This window comes from Brassica rapa, chromosome A08 (genome assembly GCF_000309985.2).
Source record: "Brassica rapa cultivar Chiifu-401-42 chromosome A08, CAAS_Brap_v3.01, whole genome shotgun sequence".
Taxonomy (NCBI): domain Eukaryota; kingdom Viridiplantae; phylum Streptophyta; class Magnoliopsida; order Brassicales; family Brassicaceae; genus Brassica; species Brassica rapa.
This window is the reverse complement of record NC_024802.2, coordinates 5,096,953-5,120,873: the sequence shown is the minus strand read 5'-3', so window position 1 is coordinate 5,120,873 and position 23,921 is coordinate 5,096,953. Positions and strand designations below refer to the sequence as shown.

The window sequence follows — 23,921 nt, the reverse complement described above, 5'->3', positions numbered from 1 at the left end:
TTCAAAATTTGTTTATTACAATTAATATTTACCATTAGATATATTAAAATAATATTCTAGATCGATATTCAATTGTCAGTTTTCAACTATTATACGTTAAAAAATATTATTAAGTTCATTTTTTTTTTAAAGTGGGTTTTATATTTTAATTAGGTTATTGGAGTACTCTTTCTTTCGTGAATTTATTCGAGATGAGATTTCGATCTTTGAACTAAGATAATTTATGCTCTATATATAATTATACTTTTTTTACATAACTCTAAAATCCTGGACTTGATTCTTCATATTTTATTAGTTAATTATGTTACATATAATAGAAATACTTACTTCAAACTAAAAATATATTAAAAATCAAATTTAAAAATTAATTCTAAATAATTTAGTATACAAAAATTCACATACAAATAAAAAAGATAAATGTAACAAATTTAAGGGAAATTGCCACAAATAGCACATTCATAGTACCACTTTTCATGTTTACACTAATCACTTTTACCCTCACTTTTAATGAAGAGTAAAAGACAATTATACCATTAGGGTTAACTAATCTAGACTTATGGTTTAGAGTTGAGGGGTTGAGTAGGGTTTTTGAAATGTGAAATTGAGGATTCTAACAAATATATAAATAAATACTTAAAATATATAAATATTTTTTAAAAATAGTTTCAAACATAATTTTCGTTTTTCAAAAAGAAATTTGAAAAAAAATAAAAAAAATATTTTTATAAAAAAGTTCGAATTTGAAAAAATATAATTCGAAAACATAAAAAAAAGTAAATAATTTTTTTTTTTTACTTTTTTATTTTTTATTTATTTTTTTAATGTTTTTTTAGTTTTTATTTTTTATTTTTAACTTTTATTTATTTAAATAATGATTTATTATATATATAAATAATAAGGGCATAAGAGTCTTTTGCTACTTAATGAAGAAGATATTTTTGAAAATGTCTTTTTAATGATGGTAAAAATAAAAAATGGTACCATGAAAGTGGTAAACATGTAATCTCCCCCAAATTTAAATATATTATCCGCGCGTAGCGCGGAGAAAGGATCTAGTATATAATAAAAATACAATACAAAGCTCAATTTCAAACACAACCTTAAATTATGGTTTTTATAATTCACATTAAATTTTAAAATATAATATATGTGATTATTTATATGATTGTACGTATAAAATATTATTAATTATAAGAAAACTTATTTGATGGTACGTATAAAATACGATTAATTATATGATAACACATATTTTGTAACCTATGATAACACACATATATATATAATAGTGATTATGGGTTGGCGTTCGGGTTCGTTTTCGGGTCTTTTTGGGATTTCGTGTTCAGTTCAGATCTTTGAGGATTTGGTTCTGATTTGGATAACCAATTTAAATAGGTTTGGTTTAAATATTTGGATAGAGAATTAATAATTATTTAAGTATTTTTGGAGTTTTGAGTATTTTTTAACTATTTAAGATATTTACGTTTAATTTTTTGTATATATTTTCAAGCATTTATGCGAACTTAAAAGTATCATATATATTCTGGATGTTTTTATATATATTAAAAATAATCCGGTTCAGATCGGATTAGGTTTCAATTCCTCAAATTCCAAAATTTTGAATAATTCAGATATTTAATCAATTCTGGTTCGGATTTAGTACTACTTATTTGGATTGGGATCGGATCGGTTCGATTTTTCGAATTTGAGTTTTTTGCCCAACCCTAAATAGTGACATAAAAAGCAAATAGTATCATATTTTTTTAAAAAATACATCCGCACGGGCGTGCGGGTCAAAATCTAGTTTAAGCTTAATTTTAAAGTCCATTCAGCTGAACCAATTTGGATCATTTGAATATAGATGGTTCATTCAAAATGCTATAATATCTATTATACCCCTAATGTAATTCGCAAATTACAAACCTAAACATAATATCATTTTTGTCACATACGAAAACTGACAAAACTACAAAAACACGTTTTCCCGCGAAAACTTAAAAACAACTTTTTCACGCCAAAACCCCAAAAACGCATTTTCCCGCCAAAATTGCAAAAACTTGTTTTCCCGTCAAAATTGCAAAAACGTGTTTTTCTGCAAAAAAACCGAAAAACGTGTTTTTATGCCAAAATCACAAAAAACATGTTTTCACACCAACACCCCAAAACACATTTTTCTGCCAAAACACAAAACACGTTTTCTCGCCAAAATTGCAAAAACGTGTTTTCCCGCCAAAACAAAAAAAAAACATGTTTTTCCGCAAAAACCAAAAATCTCGTTTTCCCGCCAAAACTGAAAAATCTTGTTTCACGCCAAAACCGAAAAACTCGTTTTCCCGCTAAAAATGTGTTTCTCCGCAAAAATCGCAAAAAAACATGTTTCTGCCAGAAACGTGTTTTCCCGCCAAAATCGCAAAAAAGCGTTTTTCCGTCAAAACCGCAAAAACGCATTTTCTCACCAAAACCGCAAAAACGTATTTTTCCGCAAAAACGCGTTTTCCCGCCAAAACTGCAAAAACGTGTTTTCCGCCAAAATCGTAAAAACGTGTTTTCCCGCCAATAACGAAAGATCTCTTTTTCTCGTCAAAACCGAAAAATTTCGTTTTCTCGCAAAAATCGCAAAAATCGCAAAACCGTGTTTTTCCGCTAAAACGACAAAAACGTGTTTTCTCGCTAAAATCGAAAATTTGTATTTTCCCGCCAAAACCAAAAAATCTCGTTTTGACGCCAGAACCAAAAAAATCATTTTTTCCTGCCAAAACCGAAAAATGTGTTTTCTCGCTAAACCGAAAAATCTTTTTTTTCCCGCCCAAACCGCAAAAAGAAAACTCGTTAATTTTGAAATAATTCTAATGTATATATATTAAAGAGAAAAAGACTAGAATAACACTAAACCAAGTTTTTGTTCTCAAAGTAGCACTCAAGGCTCAAAGTCACAAAAATAGGTTTTATTAAAGAGGTAAATATACACTTATACCCTTGGGTTAATTAATCCAAACCTTAGGGTTTAGAGTTAATGGGTGGGGTTTTGGAATTAGGGTTTAAAATTTTATAAAAAATAAATACTAAAATAAAAAATAAAAATTTTAAAACAGTTTTAAAAAGTATTTTTAAGTTATAAAAAGAAAATTTGAAAAAAAATAAAAAACAATTTTGAAAAAAAATTTAAAAAAAAATTTATAAAAATTTCAAATCTGAAAACATATAATCTGAAACTATAAAAAAAAAATTCTTTTTTTTAATTTTTTTAATTTTTATTTTATTTATTTTTATTTTTATTTTTGTTTGTTTATTTAATTTTAAACCAAGGATATTAGGGATATTTTACCTTTTAATGAATGTCATTTTTGTGACTTTCTCCTTTTAGTGCTATTTTTGAGACATAAACTTCAAAAGGTGCTATTATTGACAATTTCCCTATATTAAACTAAATTATTAAATGTAATATAGTTAAAATTAATATCAAACATAGGATTAAATCAACACAAAGATATTTTGGTAATTTGTTTACTAAACTTATTTGAATAGAAATGAAAATAAAGAAACAAACATAAGATTCATTTAGATGATTCATCTAGATGAACTATGTGGATGGACAAACAAACAATCATAAAAATTTGAATGGATCATCTGAATAGATCATACAAATAAATCATGGAGATGACAAATAGTGAAACAAACAGTCCCCGATTCGTGACAATAGACGAAAGTTCTACTAGTTTGTTCACTGTTTATGTAAGCCCACCGTTATCATCGTAGGCCCATTTAAGCACTTCAATTAGCATCATTCAAATCCTTGTTTGTTTTTTAATAATCCTTTAAATATTTGAAAGTTATTTTACCAAAAAAAAATATATATATATTTTGAAAGTTAAAAAAAGAGGTAATTTTTCTCTCTTTCTTGGTTAACGTGTACCGTCCACACCGACCATTAATTGGTTGGCGAAACACAATGTGTTTGGACATGTACTATATGTTTTTATAACCTTTCAAGAAAAGCACAAAACCTTGTTCCGATCAATGTTTATGCTTCAACGGGAAACTAGTGCTAAGTATCATTAAATTAACTTATAATTAAAAATAAACATAAAACAAGTAGTTGAGGGAGTGGTGATAAACTCAAAACACTATAAATAGAGTGTGGTTGAGCTGTGTAACTCATCAATCCTCACAACTTACAAAGCAAAGTATTTTTCGCAATCAAAAGTGTGTGTTTACGTAGTTTTTTGGTGTTAGCTAGTTACTTGTTTTAAGAGATGGGGGATCATCCTCGTTCAAGTGAGCAACAAGAAGCTGATGATGCAGCTTCCAAAGGTTGTGGAATGTTTGACTTTCTCAAGAAGAAACCTGAAGATGAGCATGTCTATGTGACTGACGCGACGAAGGAAAAAAAGGAAGAGGAGACACCTTCCCTTGCGGCAAGGCTTCACCGTTCTGGCAGCTCTGTAAGCTTATGTATATGTATACACATTTGTATTTAGAATTCTATGAGAAATGTTAATAAAAGTTGTTGTTTGATGATTTGATATGTATCTAGTCGAGTGATGAAGAAGTGGATGAAAATGGGGAAAAGAAGAAGAGGAAAGGATTGAAGGAGAAGGTGTTTGGTCACAAGGATGAAGATCATGTTTCTGATGATCATCAATATACAACTGAGGAGAAGAAGGGCGTCACGGAGAAGATCATGTTAAAAGTTCATGCAGGTAAAGGGACTCATGAGCAAGCCAACAAGCATGAGCATGAAGATGGGGAGAAGAAAGGGTTTATGGAGAAGATGAAGGAGAAGCTTCCTGCAGCTGGAGGTCATCATGACCAAGCCAACAAGCCTGAACCTCAGGAGGATGGGAAAGAGAAAGGGTTTATGGAAAAGATCAAGGGGAAGCTTCCTGCACCTGGAGGTCATCATGACCAAGCCAACAAGCATGAGCATAATGAGGATGGGAAGGAGAAAGGGTTTATGGACAAGATTAAGGAGAAGATTCCTGGAGGTCACAATGGAAAGCCCGAAGTTGAGCCTCATCATGAAAATGGTAAAGAGAAAGGGTTTATGGAGAAGATCAAGGAGAAGCTCCCTGGTCATATCAAGCATGATGACAGTGATGAGAAGAAAAAGGAAACTTAGTCGTTCGTAAACCCCTTTTTTTTTAACTTTCTTGAATCAGCTTTCTGTTTTCAGCACTTTGCTTCATCATCTTCTTGTATTGTGATCACCTCATCATGTCAATGAAGTGCCAACTTTCCCTTTGAAAACTCATGAATGCGTGACATTTTGTTCTGTTCTCTTTGAAAGCTTTGTTTCAATTTCGCTTTAAGATACTTTTGACACATAAGATGAACAACCTATCTTCCTATCTAGGCCTAATCAGTTTAAGTTTGGACCCAATAAAGGCCAACTTAATCTCTATATGTTGCATGATTGACTGTCGAGACTTGATTACAAGATAAGTCAGAAAAAAATGTGAGAGAAGTGAGAACACAAACACGGTGACTGTGTATGATCAGGTTGAAAGAGAAATGGGAAAGACGTCTCTCTCAACGGGAAGAAAAAGAAGAAGATGTGACTTTTGTCAGTTTGTGTTTCTAGTTGTCACTCACTTACGTGTTAATGCAATTGGTATATATTGAAAACGAAGCTTATAAAAGAAAAACTTGACGCTGAAAGTGAAAGGAGGACACAAACTTGAATAACCAAAACTTTTTTTTTTTGAGCAACCAAAAACCTTAACAATGATATATGAGCTGTTTATGACGTTACCATTGAATTTTTTGTTAATATAGTAAAAATAGTGTAATCTATTTGAACAAAAGACAAATTCTTTGCGCCGCAAAACCAAATTATCCAACATTTTATGCGTTTAATTTCTGTTTTTTTGTCTTTTATTTTGTCTATGAGAGGCTCTCTCTTCTCTCTTTACAAAGAGAATTTTTTTTCATGTTCTCTCATCTCTATCTTTCAGAGGATATGAACTTTCTAGTGGAAAAAGACTTTCTTTTGTTGTAAAATAATTCTTTGATTTCTAGATCGATTTTATTTTTCGCGTTAGGCAATTTTCAGTTTTGCATGGGCGATTTTTTTGGAGTGTCTTTCAATCTCTCTCGAAATTGTTCTTCAAGTCTTTTTTTTTTTAATTTGATCATTTTTCAGCCAATTCATAGATAAAAGGAAGAAACCTTTATCTTTATCGATAAAGATTGAAATAATCAGTTTTCACTGTCTGATACACATAACCGTGGAGAGGAGATCTGAGCTGACACATACGCCAGACTTATGAGACATCAGTTCAATCTTGAGAGTTTTGGAGATAGATTGCAGAAGATAGAAGATGCAACTACAATAATGAAGGACAAATGGCACAGTCTTGGAGACTTATGATCTCTCTCTCTCTCTCTCTCTCTCTCTCTCTCTCTCTCTCAAGAGATCCAGGATCTTCGTCAAGGTTTAATGTCGTTGTCTGACTACTACACTAGCTGAAGGCCTTATGGGATAATCTGGAGAGCACTGATGATCCTGACCAGCCATGTGTTTGTGAAAATGTAGTTTATAATCAACTGAAAGCTGAATGTGCAAAGATTGTCAAATTCTTGGCAGGCCTCAATGAATCATATGCTATCATCCGACCACAGATAATCATGAAGAAAGTTTTTCCTTCTTTGGTTGAAGTTTACAACATTTTGGATCAAGATGAAAGTCAAAGAGGATTCTCCACCAGTGTTCCACCTCAGGCTACGTTTCAAATCTCATCGGAAGCCTCAACTCTTTTGACTGATCAGTCTATCTCTTATGTTCAGAATGGTCCTAATAAAGGTCGTCCTATATGCTCTTTCGGCAAGCGTGTGGAACATATTGCGGAAAGGTGCTACAAGAAGCATGGATTTCCTCCTGGTTTTGTTTCTAAGTACAAGCCTACGGAGAAAAATACTTCCTCTCCCAAGATTGCAGCTCAGATTTCCCTATCTACCTCCACTCCGGCTTCTGTTCAACCTCAAACCGTTGAGAATATGATTGGGAATCTCAGCAAGGATCAGATACAACAGTTCATTGCTTTATTCAGCTCTCAGCTACAAGCTCCCTCAGGTTCTGGTCAAACTGAAGCTGTTGCATCTACTTCTGGTGTCTTCTTTTCTCCTCTGACTTATAACTTTGTTGGTATACTTATGGTATCTCAACATCTTTTATCAAGTCAAACATGAGTAATTGATTATGAAGCCACTCATCATGTTGCTCATGATCAGCATATCTTTTTATCCATGGATTCATTTCTTACCAGCTCTGTTAATCTTCCAACTGGTTCCACTATTAAAGTCAATGGTGTGGGAACTATCAGATTGAATGATCACATTCTTCTCCATTATGTTCTCTTCATTCCAGAGTTCAGATTGAATCTTCTCAGTATAAGCTCGTTAACTGATGATATTGGCCCTTCTGTGATATGTGATTTTTGATCCTTCTTCTTGCAAAATTCAGGATCCTATCAAGGCGTTGACGATTGGTCAGGGTAGAAGATTGGGGAACCTCTATGTCTTGGATACACAAGCATCATCTATCTCAGTTCAGGCGGTTGTTGATATTGGTACTTGGCATCAGAGGCTTGGTCACCCATCATATTCGAAGATAGACACCATCTCTGGAGTTATAGGAACTGCGAAGTTGAAGAATAAAGGCAAATCTTATTGCCATACTTGTCATCTGGCTAAACAGAAGAAATTGTCTTACATCTCTCACAAAAACATTTGTAAAGACAGTTTTGAAATGTTTCATATTGACATTAGGGGTCCATTCTCAGTTGATATTATTGATGGTTTTCGTTATTTCTTAACTATTATGGATGATCACTCACGTGCAACTTGGATTTATCTGCTTCGAACCAAAGATGAAGTTATCAAATTATTTCCTACTTTCATCCAACAGGTTGAAACAAAGTATGGTGTGAAAATTAAATCGGTTCGCTCAGATAATGCCCATGCATTGAAGTTTGTTCAGTTTTATCAAGAGAAAGGTATTACTGCGTATCATTCATGTCCAGAAACGCCTGAACAGAACTCAGTCGTGGAACGAAAACATCAACATATTCTAAATGTTGCTCGATCCTTGATGTTTCAGTCTCACGTTCCTCTCTCGTATTGGGGAGATTGTGTTCTTACTGCGGTTTTCTTGATCAACAGAACACCTTCTAAGCTTTTGAAGAACAAGACTCCGTATGAGTTGCTTACAGGAGAGTCCTGATTATACTCATTTGAAGACTTTTGGCTGTTTATGCTATGGCTCTACTTCACATAAACAACGTCATAAGTTTCATCCTCGCTCACGAACCTGTATCTTTTTGGGTTATCCTTCCGGATACAAAGGTGACAAATTGATGGATTTGGAAAGTAACAAGATATTTATATCTCAGAATGTTGTGTTTCATGAAGACTTGTTTCCATTAAAGACGGAGTCTCCTTTTCAGGTTCCTGAATGGCTGACATTGAAGACTTCTGAGATTCTCATCCCTCACATTCATCATCCCCTTCCATCCCTATTCCTCCATTAGAAATTTCTAAATCTCTCGTTAAGAAAGTTCCATCTCATCTTCAAGATTATCGTTGTTATGCCCTTACTCCTAACAATGATCATCCCATATCATCCTGTCTTTCATATTCAAACTTTCACCATTCTCATAATGCTTATATCAGTTCCATCACTAAAATACATATTCCTACTTCATATGCTGAGGCTCAGAAAGACAAGGAGTGGTGTGATGTTGTTGATCTGGAATTTGGTGCTATGGAATCGACTAATACATGGGATGTCACTAGTCTTCCAAAGGGAAAGAAAGCAGTGGGTTGCAGGATGTTGTATTCTTTGAAGTTTAATGCGGATGGGACTCTTGATCGGAGGAAGGTGCGTTGTGTAGCTAAGGGATATACACAGAAGGAGGGTTTGGATTATAACGAAACATTTTCACATGTGGCAAAGATGGTCACGATCAAATTGTTGTTGAAAATCTCTGCTTCCAAGCGTTGGATATTGCAACAACTTGATATTTCCAATGCCTTTCTTAATAGTGATCTTGAAGCTTCTGGATGGTTATGTAGAACGACTCGCGAACAAGGGGGACTCACTACAAAAAAAAAAGCTTTTCTTTGCGGACAAAAACACTATCTATCGATACAATAGCGGTTTTTGAAACGATGTATCATCGCCCGTCATAGTAGGTCAAGTATTTTAGATAGCACTTTTTTGCACTGTTATCTTATTGTTATATATGATAGCGCTTTTTTGTATGCAATTAAATATATTTTTTAATAGCATTTATTTTTTGTTATTATTTACATTAAAATAATTTAATTTTAAAATTATTTTTATTTATTTAATTATTTAAAAATAAACATATAAAGTAGAAATCAATTTATAACTAAATCGGTTTGTATTTTTAAAAATTAAAATTTGGTTATAGTTTACAATTGCAAATTATAATTATTAACTAGTCCTAATTAAACCAATTTACTATAGCTAAACCTATCTAAATCTAACCAAGTTCTTCCTCAATCTTAGCCGCCACCGAAAGGGTAAGGACGATGGCGAGCTTGGAACCATACTTCTCTGACTCTTCTTCTTCTCCGACATATTTATTCTGTCACTTCATAGCTTCAGATTCTCAACTTCTTCTTCTCTCACTTTGACTCTTCAATTTCCTCTATATCTTCTTTACCATCTTCGACGCCGTTGCAATGTCTTTTCCGACACCTCTTTTCATGTTTTCTCCACAACCTTTCTCTGATTCTCCAAGCTTAGACTGTTTGTCCAGCCTTTAATTCTCTGAAACCTTCGTACAAACCAAAAAAAGTTAATCAAAGAATCAACAATTAACGAACAAAATTATCAGATTGTACCTATCTTCATCGACTGATTGAGAACTGGTGAGTTTGAGAGAGAAGAGAGGTGATATGCGGAGAGATTGAGAATAGGATCGAAATCAAAACAAAATCAGAGAGAGATAGAGGTATATTGTATCGGACGGCAATGGTGGTGACGAGCGGTGGTGGTGGTGTCGGACGGCGATGGTGGTGACGAGCGGTGGTGGTGGTGGTGGTGACGAGTGACAGTTTCAAAAGGATAAGGTGATGAACTTCACCATAAAGAAGAAGATTGCAGAGGACCAGAGGTTATGAGAGATGAAGAGATGAGACTGTAGAGGATTGTGAGAAGATTGATTAATTTAGTTTGAGATCTATGAGAAAATTTGAAAAGGTCGTGACTCGTGAGAAATAAAAAAAATAAAGAGATAATGAGAAAAAAGAATAATATATCCGTTAGATTGAGATCTATCAACGGTAGAGATTAATAGTTTAGTTATCCTCACCATTCTGAATTGGATCTTCTTATTGGTCGAGTTTTTTTCCTCTTTATTTTTTTCTTTGTTGTACTCTATTTTTTTTAAAGATTTAGTATATTTAATAGTTACTTTTATTTTATGGTTGATAATTTAGTTAATTTATAATAGTGGGTTTAAGATTTGTGCTTAAATTTTTTTAAAAAAAATTAAAATTCATATATAGAGTTTATAAAACTAATGATATGAGATTACAAATTGATTAGATTTCACTTTTTATAAGTAATCTAAGTCAAATAAAACTAAGATTAATAAACTCGACAAAAGACTATGATTAAAAAATGATTAGATTTCACTTATATAAGCAATTTAAAATTTAAAGTTAAATAATATAAAATATTAGAGTTTTAATGTTTTAGTTAGAGTTTAGGGTATATGATTAATTTGGAGTATGAAATATATATATATATATATAGGGTTTGAGGGTTAATGATTTGCAGAATTGATTTAAGATTTTAAGTTAAAGTTTGAAAATAAATTTGAATTTATTTTAAGAATTAGATTTAATTTTGAAAAGTTTTTATCTAGAGCTTAGTTTTAAAGTTATGAGTTTAGAATAGAGGTTGAGTATATGGTTAAAGGTTTAGCGTATTGAGATTTGCAATTAATTTTTTTTAAGAAATAACTTTTGAGTTTATATCTAATATTTTAGGTTAAATTTAAGATTTGATGTTAGAATATTAGAGTTTAAAGTTTGTGTTTAGAGTTTATGGTTTAAAAATTCGTTTAGGGTTTAGAGATTTAAAAAGACAAACATAGTGTTTAATTATGTGCTATTAAAAATACGCTATCATAGCGTTTTCAAATATAACACTCTATCATAGTGTTTCCAAATATATAAACGCTATCTAAAGTTAAGAGATATGTCAACCATAGCAGAAAGGCAAAAAAACGTTATCTTCTACTGCTATCAAAACCTTTTTTCTTGTAGTGACTCTATTCCTCAAATCGCTACCTTGAAGCTCAAGAAATCCATCTATGGGTTGAAACAGGCTTCAAAACAGTGGTTTCGGAAATTTTATGATTCTTTACTGATGATGGGATTTCATAAGTGTCATGGGGATCATATCTTGTTCGTTAAGAGTTTGAAGAATGAGTTTATGATGGCGTTAGTCTATGTGAATGACATTATCATTGCTAGCACCAGCCTTGATGAAGCGATGCGGTTGACTGGTGATCTTAAGAAGTGTTTAAACTGAGAGATCTTGGTGCGTTGAAGTATTTTTTGGGGCTGGAGATTTCTCGTAGTTCTAATGGTATTTATTTATGTCAACGTAAATAGGCATTAGAACTACTGACGTCTGTGGATATGTTGGACTGTCATCCTTCTTCGGTTCCCATGATTCCTAATCTCAAACTTTCCAAGACAAAGGGTGAGCTTCTTGATACCCCTGAACGCTATCGAAGACTGGTTGGCCGATTGATGTATTTGACCATCACACATCCTGACATTACGTTTGCTGTTAACAAGCTTTGCCAGTATTCCTCTGCTCCGCACTTACCTCATCTTCGTGCGGTATACAAAGTTCTTGACTACATTAAAGGAACTGTTGGTCATGGATTGTTTTACTCCGCTGAAGAGGACCTTACATTAAAGGGATTTGCGGATGCAGATTGGGCATCTTGTCAAGACAGTAGATGTTCAACGATTGGTTTTACCATGTTCATTGGTTCTTCCTTGATATCATGGAGATCTAAGAAGAAACCAACAATCTCACGCTCTTCCGCAGAGGCTGAATACAGAGCTTTGGCTCTCGCTACTTGTGAGATGATGTGGTTATGTCAGTTACTTCGTGACTTACGCATCTATCGTCTACCTATCCCGGTGCTCTATTCGGATAGTACATCTGCTATATACATTGCCACTAATCATGTCTTTTCCAAACAGACTAAACACATTGAACTTGATTGCCATACAGTCTAGGAGAAGCTCAAGAAAAGCCTACTTTGTACTCTACATGTGCGTACAGTTGATCAGGTGGCTGATATCCTTACTAAACCTCTATTTTCTTATCAATTTCAACATCTTATATCCAAAACGAGCTTAATCAACATACACAGCTCATCTTTGAGAGAGACTATTGGAGATTCATGTAAATGGACTGATTTCTTTTTGCTGATTCATCATATTTAATTGTGAATTGGTCTAGTTCTGTTTATTATATACATGTATATATATGATTGAAAGTTGATCGTTAACACTAAATGAAGATAACTTCATTTTCATAACAAACTCTCTCTTCTTCCTCCTCTCAACGATAGTAATATCTTATACAATATATTTGTATGAAACACATAAATGTAATGCATGTCTGAACATGAACAAAAACTAATATATAAAATTTGAAGCAATGTATCAAGTATCAACCGATGATTACGAATTATAAACTAGAAAATTCAATAATACAAATCCGATCAAATCAAATTTTTAAGCAATTTATTATTATTAAATAACACAGAATTCTGGAATCTATTTTAAAATCCTAAAATTTGCAGATTTGAAATATAAATTTTAAAATGAGAAAATTAATAGCCGTAGATTTAATTTAGATTTTCAAATTCACTCTAAATTAGAATGCACAGATCATCTCTATATTCTCTACCGTCAATCTACAAAACGGCAAAGTATACAATATTATAGTTTCCTTTCATTTCGAATCTGCCTGCACAAGTTAGAGCTATTTTCTTTTTCATTATTTCTACCATTTTAGGAACTATTTTCTAAGTACAGTAGAACCACACAAAAAAAGGGTTATATTTCCAATAAATTCCTTCTGGGAATTTCAGTCCCAAAAGGACTGCTTTATATTAACAGAAAATGACAAAAGTACCCCTAGAATCCACAGGTTACTCTTCAGAAACTGTTTCATCTCCTCTCCTCATTTCTTACTATTTTTTTTTATCTACGACACGAGTTCTGAACAACACTAAAACCAACTTACAAAACCTGAGATCGAAACAATGAAATGTTACAAAGGGTCATCCATTCTCGCTACCGATTACTACCCTTTCCTCTACAAACGACCAGTCTTTTCTCCGTCCGCTTCGTTCCCATCTACCACTATCTCCTACCCGGCCCGAACCCGATTCTTATCCACCCGGATCCAAGCCAGACTCACCCAAGACGATCCAGTTAAACAATCTGAGGATTTAAGCTTCTATGATCTCCTCGGCGTCACCGAATCCGTTACTCTCCCGGAAATCAAACAAGCGTATAAACAGCTTGCTCGTAAGTACCATCCCGATGTTTCGCCTCCGGATCAGGTCGAGGAATACACAGATCGGTTTATTAGGGTTCAAGAAGCTTACGAGACTCTCTCCGATCCTCGCCGGAGAGTTCTATACGACCAAGATTTATCAATGGGATTCTCATTTTCCTTCTCAGGTCGACGCAGGAATCGATACGATGAGGTATATTCATATGCACATCCCTTCCTTCTTCGTCTGCTTTCTCCAGAATCTATCCGGTTTCCGGTTTTTTAATTTTGCTTATTTTCGTGATAAACCGAAATATTTTTTATTTATTTTTTTAATCGACACCAGTGTTTAGTTGTATGGTTTGGAAATTTAATAATTTAATTATGTCACACTCTCATTTACTCCCAGCGATGTTGATATTATTGATTAGGATCTTTCTGTTCATATGCGGACAAATACTGTTCAATATTATCCGCAAAATTTCTCCTCTCTTTATTTTTTTCAATACCTAAGATTTACCGAAAGATTCGAGAACCTTGTGTGTAACCTTGTCGCCAGAATTGACCACTTGCTTTGTATGGTCCAAATAACAGACCCATTTTTAATTTATTACATGAAAAATTGTTGCTTTTTATTGAAGTTAGGATTAGTTGATTCAACTGGAAAGGTATTATTAGAGATTACATAATCGAATTATATTTAAAACTAAAGTAGCATTATATTTTTTGGTTTTAGATCTGTAGAAATTACAGGTCTTGGCTCCCAACCTCCTGACTTGATAAATATAACTCAAAAGTTGGGATTAGTTTGAAAGCAGTGGACTAGAGAATGTTGACATTTCCAACTCTGAGACTCTGTTCCACTTACTTCTCTTATTCGACACTACATGATTTTACTGATCTTCATAATTCAATTATTTGTTTTCAATCATGTTCATATATGTTGAACTTGAACCAAACCATATGTACTCAATCCGAAACTGATTTGAGTTTTTCGGTGATTATTTATGAAAGCAGGAAGTTGTGGAAGAGAAGAGTGAGTGGAAGAAAAAATGGCAAACTCAGCTCTCAGGGCTAAAGAAAAGAAGCCATCAGAAAGAAAACAACTCAATGTCTTGGGCTGCTAGAATGCGCCGTCAACAGCACATGTCTGAAGATTCTTCTTCATAACCCAAAACACCAAATCTATTCGCCTCGTTAATGTATAGGTTATAAATTGTTGATGTAATAATAGAAAGCATAGTATAATTATCCACGAATTTGTATATATGTATATACACTTTGATGTACCTATGTCAATCGGCAGGTATATCAAAAACCGTAATCACTAAAATAAGTTTCTTTTGTTTGTGCTTTTGAATTGTTAGCTTTGCAATGGAATGACCAGAATTTGACTTCTGGCGGCATCAGTTTGCAGTAGCAGTGTTAGTACGGCAAGGGGTGGTTCTGAGCACAGCGAACTGAAACATCGGCATAGTACTTAAAAGTTTTACATAGAAAAATGCTTCTGAATTTGTAAAAATTTTTTTTTTAGAAACGCCTTTCTAAATTGTTTTCGGCCTCTAACATCTCAGAAACCCCTGAGTACGGCAAACAAAACAATTTGGTTTTTTTTTTTGTAACAACTCAAAACAAAACAATTTGTTTGATATAAAAAAGAACAGTGTAGATGTTGGAGTTCTAGGCACGGTAAAAAATATAGCAGTAGTATTAGAAATGGTAAAAGATCTAGCAGCACAAAGTCATTCCAAACTTCTTAACAAAACTGTATACTGATACTTTGGTGAAAGTATCACTAGTTTAAGATCCACGCAATGGGATAAACATTACATATACAAATTATTTTATGTATTATATGTTGAAAAAGGGCTTTAGATATAAACTAAAATTTTCTTCTAAACATAGACTCCAGTGTCCAATTTGACAGAAATGTTTCATTTAATGATAAAAAATTACTAGGTTATCCTCAATCTTAATTTAACCTAAATTTTGAAAACTTTTTGTAAGTTGTGCCGTCGTCTCCGTATCGCCGTCCGTCGTCTCCCCTCCGTATCGTCGTCCATCATTGTTTGCGTCTCCACATCGTCCTCGATCTGTCGTCGTATGCACCCTTGCATCGTCCTTGATCCTTCGTCGTCTGCGCCTCGGCATCGTCCTCGATTCGTCGTCGTCTTTGTATCTCATTATCTCGTGTCTCCGATCTGATCAAGGTATCATCATTTCATGTTCATTATAAATTGATGATATGTTGTTGCGATTGGATTTTCTAGTTGTTTTGAAACTTAAGATTGGATTGTCATCATCTTCACCTTCGAAACTCACAAGTTTACTTAAATGTCTCTGCGATTGGATTTTCTACTTGTTTTGTAACTTAAGATTGGATTGTCGTCATTTTCACCTTCTAGACTAACAAGTTTACTTAATGTCTCTGTGGTTGGTCTTTTTGAGATTTGCTTGTGATTTTTAACAGATTTTCAAACTATGGCTGAAGTTTTTTGTTTTTGTGGACAATGGAGGTCAAAAAAATCTTTCCAGTGTAAGTTTAATGTTAATAAGAATAGGAATGCATCTTTTGTTTACGAAAAAATTACATTCATAGACACACTTTGACTTTCTAATATCATTCAAAGACCCATTCCACTTGCCACACAATTTTGAGTTGCTCATTGTCCAATATGCCCTTGAAACACTACTCTCTCCTCTCTTGTTTTTTTGTGACTCTTTCCTCTCTCCTCTCTCCTCTCTCCTCTCTCCTCTCTCGTTACTTTCTTTTTTTGTCAAAATCTCTCATTACTTCTTATTCTAACTAATCATGCTTTTAATTAATGTTTTAAATTTTAAAAATTAAATTGAGAAAGCCCACTTTCCCAATTGTGTTCCCAAATAACTAACCCTAATTTCATTATCTCTTGTTTCTATTCTACCTGATGAAGAACAAGAACCCTTATCACTAACGTTAATCCTACGCTAAAATATCTTCGGTCTCCTCTCTCGATCGATTTTCCGTGTCAACTCCACTCTCTCTTAAATATCCATCAACAAGAGCTTCTTTGACGGTGGCGGCGGATTAAGCGACGAGTTATTGATCTTTCATGAAATCGTGAAGCATGTGATTTCATCGGGAAGTAAGCTTTAAGCTTTGCCAAAGTTTTAATCTTTTTGTGTTACTAAGTTTTGGTGGACACTAACTTCATCGGTTTTTCAATTTTACATGTCTATTGTCTTCGTGGACATGATTCTAATTGATATCCTTTTGTTGTGTCCACAAGACCTCGTCCACAAGACCTTGTCCATAGTATGTCGAATCTTCATCCACAAACCACTTTTAAGATTAAAGCCATTGTTTATACTTTTTTTTTGGTTTAAATAAAAACAAGCAGAGAAATACATGATTGTAAAAAAGTTGTATACACAAGTTTGATTGCATACAATCAAATATGAATAGCTATCCACGTTGCTCTGTCCACAGTTTGTTTGTTAAAGCTTATCCACAAGTGCTAATAAAATACATATCCACAATTCATATATTATGTTATTCATATTGATGTGGTCATAAACTAAAAATTTTTTTTTATCAAAATATATTAATATGGATTTCAAATAAAAAGAAACACACATATATTTTATTTTATATACATACATATATATGTTTTTATATATTAGATATATGAAATAAAGAAGAATAAAAGATGTTGAAAATAGAGTGAAATAAAAAAAACTCACTTTTCTATAATAACTCGTACAAACTAAATTGTCTACTAGCTAAACATTATTTCAACCAGAACACAAAGTACCCATCAGCAAAGAAGCAGGGTATTTTCGTCCAGAATGCACCTCGGTTTGTGGAAAAGTGCTCTTCCATCAACTTGTGTCTTTTAGTGTAAGGAAACAAAAGAAAGTGTCTAATAGTGTAATGCACTCTTTATTTACATAGAAGATCTTCAGTATAAAGATTTGATGAAGATGGTCTTCAAATATTTTAGTTTTAAAGAGTAATAAATAAGTTTGAGTTATAGGATTTCGTTGGTCTGGAAAAGTATTGTTAACGTTTTCCCCCAATCTCCATAGGATATACTCGCCAGCTCAGAAGTTTCATCGACAACATTAGAGTATTTAATGGAATCTGTCGGTTGTGTATTAAGGTTTGTTGTTTTGTTTCAACTAAATTATTCAGGAAAACTTTCCTATTTATGGAGTAAACCTTCCAAAACAACTTGATTTTTGCAAGTTATTACTGATTCGTCTAGATGTACCAAGCAAAATACTAATATACTAGGATAAGACCCGCGCCTTGCGCGGGATTAAGTTATTATTTTTATTATATTTTGGAGAATGAAACAATAGTTTGGCTTCATTTAGATTACGGGTGTTCAATCCGAATATCGGGTTGGTTTCGGTTCGGTTCAGTTTTTTTGGTATTTGGTTAGTAAAATATAACTACTATTCTAAATCCATATTTACTTTGACTTTAGTTTTTCACATACTTTTGAAAGATTTCAACTGGACGACTAAATTGATCAGCCAATCTTATTGCTTTAAATCATTAGTGTTTATATATATTATTTAGTTTGAATATTTATTAAATAAAAATTCATGTGCGTTATATTTTATGATCATTTGTAACTTATTATAACAAAAAAATAATCTATTGATCATAAAATTTTCAGAGTGGGAATATTCAAATTTCTAATAATATATAGATGTTTTGAAAAATTCAAATATAACATATAAGAAAAAATATAAATGTTTTTATTATATATTTAATATGATTTTTTAATATCTTTCAATAATATAAAATTAAAAAAAGAACTAAGATACCAAAATTGTTATCAAATATTTATTATTCATAATAATTAATTTTCATATATACGTTAATCATATTAGGTAATTTCGTAGCTTCTAATTAAGGAAAGTGCAAAAAAAATTCTGGTAGATTATTTATCAATTCGATAGTTAGTTTAATAAAAAATATAATGTAAGTCAAGATAGACCAACCTATTTTTCTAAGAATAGTATATTTTATATAGTCATTTATTAAATGAGAATTTATAATCATACAGTTCTATGATCATTCATATCATTTTATAACTCAATATTTAAATCATCGATAACAAAATTTTCAATGTGAAATCTTTAATAAGTTTATAATTTACAAATGTTTTTGAAAATTCATTGAAAGTTTTAATATTAAAATATTTATGTAATCTTATGGTATATAGTATAATCTATATATATATATAAATATATATGTTTTATTATTAAATGATATTTTTTACTCATATGGTTTTAAAATAATGTGTATCTTCTTATAATATTAAATAGAAGTTCATATTAATACAATTTTATGATCATTTGTAACTTATTATGACAAAAAAAAAATCTATTGATCACAAAATTTTCAGAGTGGGGATCTTCAAATTTCTAATAATTTATAGACGTTTTGAAAAATTAAAAATATAACATATAAGAAAAAATTATAAATGTTTTTATTATATATTTAATGTGATTTTTAAATATATTTTAATAATATAAAATTAAAAAAAGAACTAAGATACAAAAATTGTTATCAAATATTTATTATTCATTATAATTAATTTTCACATATACGTTAATCATATTAGGTAATTTCGTAGCTTTTATTTAAGGAAAGTGCAAAACATTTTTTGGTACGTTATTTATCAATTCGATAGTTAGTTTAATAAAAAGTGTAATATAAGTTAAGATGGACCAACCTATTTTTCTAGGAATAGTATATTTTGTATAGTTATTTATTAAATAAGAATTTATAATCATACGGTTCTATGATCGTTCATATCGTTTTATAACAAAATATTTAAATCATCGATAACAAAATTTTCAATCTGAAATCTTTAATAAGTTTATAATTTATAAATGTTCTTGAAAATTCATTGAAAGTTTTAATATTAAAATATTTATGTAATCTTATGGTATATAGTGTTTAATATATATATATATATATTTATTTTATTATTAAATGATATTTTTTACTCATATGGTTTTAAAATCATGTGTATCTTCTTATAATAAAAATGTTAAACCATTGATCATTAATTTTTAACATAATAATTTTAATAGTTTTAGTCATTTATTGTCGTTTTTAAAAATTCAAAATATAACATATACGAAAAAATCTAAATTTTATTTTTATAGCTAATTTGATTGTTTAATTTATTTTAATAATATAAAATTAAACAAAAAATGAAGGAGGAGATATACATTGTTATCAAATCTTTATTATTAAACTCATTAATTGTCATATATATATTAGTCATTTATGGTAATTCCGTAGGTTTTATTTAAGGAAAGAAAATATCATATCATATCATTATATCATATAGTTTGACCAACTTATATATCTAACAACATATAAAAATCGAATGTGGACCTACTTATTTTTCAATTGAATGTAATTGACTACCTAATTGAGTGCCACCTATGCATTGGGGCCTCTTTTAATTAATACAAAATTGAGGTTACATCTTTTCAAATGTTCCTCAATTAATATATAAGGGATTTGCTTCTCCTGCTTTGAATGATATTCCAGTTTTTGGTTCTACTGTACAGAGAGAAAAACATGTACATCGTTTCTAATTTCTTTTTTTTTTCTTTGTGCATGTATGATTTTCTTCTTTCTTAGATTATTCATGATAGGCTTCTTGATCATGTACTAAATCTTCCAAACACATTGAATCCTACAGGTTATTACTGATTCAGCTAGCTGTAACAAGGAAACTACTGATACATTTGCTTCTCCTGCTCTTTTGAATGTTATTCTAGTTTTTGGTTCTAATGTGCAGAGAGAAAAATAGGTATATCGTTTCTATTTTTTTTTTGTTTGTGTAATTTTCTTCTTTCTTAGATCCTGATCATGTACTAAACCTTACAAACAAATTAAATCCTGAAGGTTATTAGTGATTGAGCTAGTTGTAACAAGAAAACTACAGTTACATTTGCTTCTCCTGCTATATGATGAAGTTTCATATTCATCTGCGTTCTATTCTTTTTCATTTCAATGGTTTGTTGATGATTTACATTTTTATTGATCATTTTCTGGATGTTGTTTATTTAATGGTTACGTGATATGCACCGGCCACATATATATTTCATTTTGGAAGCCTATCTTGAATAAGTTGGATGCTTTCCAACTTATGCAATATACAATTTAGGTTTAAATGCATTTTTCCTCCAAAATTCCAAATCACAATTTGAAAATTTTCCAAATATGCAGATATCAATCTTTAGTTTTTGATCTGATTTCCTTTTTTTAGTTTAAACTTCTTTGTTAGAAAAAACACACTAATATTCAACTATTCTCGAAACCCATCCAGAAATTCCAAAGTTCTTTCGTACGTTTATAATATAAAATTTACGGTTAAATACATTTTTAGCTTCTACCAGATGATTCTCCTCAGCCTAGCGGCTAAACCATCTCTCTTACGAAACTGAAACACTTGCCTCATCCCGCGTTCGATTCCCTTCGGTATCGGATCGCTTTTATTTTTATAATTGAATAAAAATCAATGGATTATATTCATTTGCTTACATCAACAAACAATTGAAACACACTTGGCCTAGTGGCAACACTTTATTCCCCCCCCCCTTTTCCCAGAGATCTCGTGTTCGAATCCTGGTAGATGTATATTTTGTTCTTTTTTTTTTCTCCAAAATTCCAAATCACAATTTGAAATTTCCCAAATATGAAGATATCAATCCTTAGTTGTTGATCTCATTTCATTTTTTTAAGTTAAACTTCTTTGCTAGAAAGAAACATACTTGTATTCTACTATTCTGGAAACCCATCCAAAAATTCCAAAAGTTCTTTCCAACGTTTATAATATAAAAGTTATGGTTAACAAAGAGAAAAAGGAAACCGAGGAGCATTATAGGTCGATTCTCCGCTTGGTCAAGGAACAAACGCAATCTGAATCTGAATGGAATGACGCTTCGAGCAAAGTAAAATATATTTCTTCGCGAATTGATTTGCTTGATGTCATTATCAAAGCTGAAAACTTTGACTTTGTTACTGAGTTGGAAAAACTAGCAGCAGAGCACATTGAAGCCGAATGAAACTTGGCTAATGTCAAGGTTAAATTAATTGACTGGCCAGAGCTTGAAATGTTGGATGGATGATTAATCTGATGTTATCAATTTCCCTCTTATGTTTAAGACTAATATTTATGTATTAGGAAACCCACATCATATTTTATGGTCACTTTTTCCTTAATGGAATCTGAACATTTTTTTAATTTGTGTATCAATCAGCAAGAGAATTTCTTATATTGCTTTTAAAAGCTTACTCATTTTGAGATATCATACATTGGCTTAGTGGTCTTGTATCTTGGTAATCTCATTTTCATATTCGATTTTTGGAAACCCATCCTGAATATCACCAATGGTATCTTAGATAATATATGTGAATAAATAAGTTCACATATCTTTACAAAACAAATATACACCGTAGCCTAGCAGCTAGCCCTCTACTCTTACACAACTCGTATTGCACATTAAACACGCATTCGATTTCTTTTGGAAACAAATTTTTTTTTTCTGGTTTTAATTAAATATAAATATGTTGTTTATATTGATTTAATTATAACACTTGGCAAGTATAACACTCTTGGCGTAGCGGCTGCACACTAGGATTGAATTCCATTTACGAGAGTTTTGGAGTTCAATCCTGGTACATTCACAATTAATTCATTTTTGAAGTAAAGGCTTATGCTTACTCATTTATTTCCTGGAAACCCATCCAAAAAGTACCATAAGATATCCTAGATAGGATATGTGTTTTACAATGATAACAAATTTTAACACTTTCTTGATAGAATTACTGACAATGCTTCAAGACATCCTAAAATTTCTTTAATAACAACCTAAATGAAACAAATGTCGTCATCATTCAATACAACTTCTTACTTGTCCAAGTCAACATCAATATTCAAAAGCATAGTCTTAGCATGACAGGTATTGAATCTCCCATCGCGTTTCTGTACGGCGTAACCAAGCCAAAATTTTTTTCAAATTTTCTAGTATCCGATTTTCTGAAAAGCTATCCTGAAAGTTTGAAACACCTTCCTGAAACTAAAAAAAAAACCCCACAAATTTTCACAAACAAACTCATCTCAGTCACACTCATGAACACTGGGATTACGGATAAAATACCACACATAATCAATGGAATCAACATTGTCTAGAAAAGAACAGAATCAAAGATACATTACCTCAAAACCTATGTTCCCAAAATTTAGCAGCCTTTGATTTGAGTTCCAACAACTTCCAAGGACCTTTCCAATGCTGTACAAAAACGCAACAGAGCTTTGTCTTTAGCAGAACAACTTCTCAGGTAATGGTGTTTCTCTTCAGCTACAAACAGTACCAAACAGTCTAACGAGTCACATTATACTTGCGAGTAACGAGAACAAGAAAAAGCTATAACTTTTATGTGTGTTCTTAACTAGGAAAAGCTATAACTTTTAGATGAACAAGAGAACTAAAACATTAACACACCCAGGTTTAAAGCAATATCATATCTGACAATTTACACGTATTACACAATCAGACTAAAAAAATCGAATCTGTGAAAAATAAAGCATTGGTCAAAAAAGAGCTAGGAACATCAAGGATTCAGAATGCTTACCAAAAAGAAAGGTCACGAACTCGTCTTCTTTCGTAAGCCAAGTTCTGTAAATGAAGCTTCATGAGATTCCATCTTTGTAATTTTGATTATGTCTTCTCTGTTTGATTTGGACAACAAAACAAACTCAAATCTATTATATAAAGAACAAAATATTGAAATCCCCAAATTTCAATTCGAAAACCCTAAGAAGGAAAAATTCCCAAATTTTCAATCAAAAACCCTGATTTCGATTTTGAAGAGGAATCATACCGAAATGGCATCGTTGGAGAATCAAATCTTTGTGCTCTTCGTCAGATATGATGACAGTGTTCTACGCCGGATATGATGGAACGAAATTGGAGTCGACGTTTCGTGGTCTTCGCCACCGTGAGAGAGATCGAAGAGAAGAGATTCGCTGCCGTGAGAGAGATCGAAGAGGAGAGAGGTTTCTGATTTTTTTCGGTTATTTGATTTATGATAAAGCAAGGCGTTCCATAACTTTTATTTAAGGAAATAATAAAGAACATTAATAATAAATTTATGGTTAGTTTAATAAAAATCTTATTACATAATTAGATGGACCAACCTATTTTTCTAATAATTCTATGAATCATACTAGTAATGACATGTGGATACAAAAAGAAGTAATTTTTCTCAATTAATATATAGGGGATTATATTCATTGTAATGCTAATTTATGGTGGCATTCACATGTTCTAT

The 23,921-nt window shown here is 31.8% G+C and overlaps 4 protein-coding genes and 2 long non-coding RNA genes across 9 annotated transcripts in view; 3 read left to right on the top strand and 3 right to left on the bottom strand.

The window, feature by feature from the left end:
* The window catches only part of LOC103833097, a 1,138,500-nt gene that overhangs the window by 151,717 nt on the left and 962,862 nt on the right, over window positions 1-23,921 (bottom strand). The window lies entirely within an intron of this gene.
* Window positions 3,271-9,055, top strand: LOC103833159 (dehydrin Xero 2). The gene is made up of 2 exons (XM_009109255.3): window positions 3,271-4,439; window positions 4,532-9,055. Exons 1-2 carry the CDS (start codon window positions 4,251-4,253, stop codon window positions 5,114-5,116), a joined length of 774 nt encoding a protein of 257 aa, XP_009107503.1. The 5' UTR covers window positions 3,271-4,250; the 3' UTR covers window positions 5,117-9,055.
* Window positions 9,399-10,247, bottom strand: LOC103833158. Its single transcript, XR_626141.3, has 2 exons — window positions 9,868-10,247; window positions 9,399-9,800 (listed from the first exon to the last, which is right to left on the bottom strand). It is a non-coding gene; the product is annotated as an uncharacterized LOC103833158 (long non-coding RNA).
* LOC108869293 (uncharacterized mitochondrial protein AtMg00810-like) lies at window positions 11,677-12,291 on the top strand. Its single transcript, XM_018653528.1, has one exon. It carries the CDS (start codon window positions 11,677-11,679, stop codon window positions 12,289-12,291), a length of 615 nt encoding a protein of 204 aa, XP_018509044.1.
* Window positions 13,125-14,924, top strand: LOC103833157 (chaperone protein dnaJ 20, chloroplastic). Its single transcript, XM_009109254.3, has 2 exons — window positions 13,125-13,778; window positions 14,582-14,924. Exons 1-2 carry the CDS (start codon window positions 13,329-13,331, stop codon window positions 14,732-14,734), a joined length of 603 nt encoding a protein of 200 aa, XP_009107502.1. The 5' UTR covers window positions 13,125-13,328; the 3' UTR covers window positions 14,735-14,924.
* On the bottom strand, window positions 20,849-23,319 carry LOC108869397. Its single transcript, XR_004449982.1, has 2 exons — window positions 23,223-23,319; window positions 20,849-22,879 (listed from the first exon to the last, which is right to left on the bottom strand). It is a non-coding gene; the product is annotated as an uncharacterized LOC108869397 (long non-coding RNA).

Excerpts from the sequence above, each read along its gene's own strand:
- LOC103833159 (XM_009109255.3), top strand. The coding sequence starts at position 4,251 with ATGGGGGATCATCCTCGTTCAAGTGAGCAACAAGAAGCTGATGATGCA. Across the intron at positions 4,440-4,531 it reads TTCACCGTTCTGGCAGCTCT|TCGAGTGATGAAGAAGTGGA; the intron begins GTAAGCTTATGT and ends ATATGTATCTAG.
- LOC108869293 (XM_018653528.1), top strand. The coding sequence starts at position 11,677 with ATGTTGGACTGTCATCCTTCTTCGGTTCCCATGATTCCTAATCTCAAA.
- LOC103833157 (XM_009109254.3), top strand. The coding sequence starts at position 13,329 with ATGAAATGTTACAAAGGGTCATCCATTCTCGCTACCGATTACTACCCT. Across the intron at positions 13,779-14,581 it reads GCAGGAATCGATACGATGAG|GAAGTTGTGGAAGAGAAGAG; the intron begins GTATATTCATAT and ends TTATGAAAGCAG.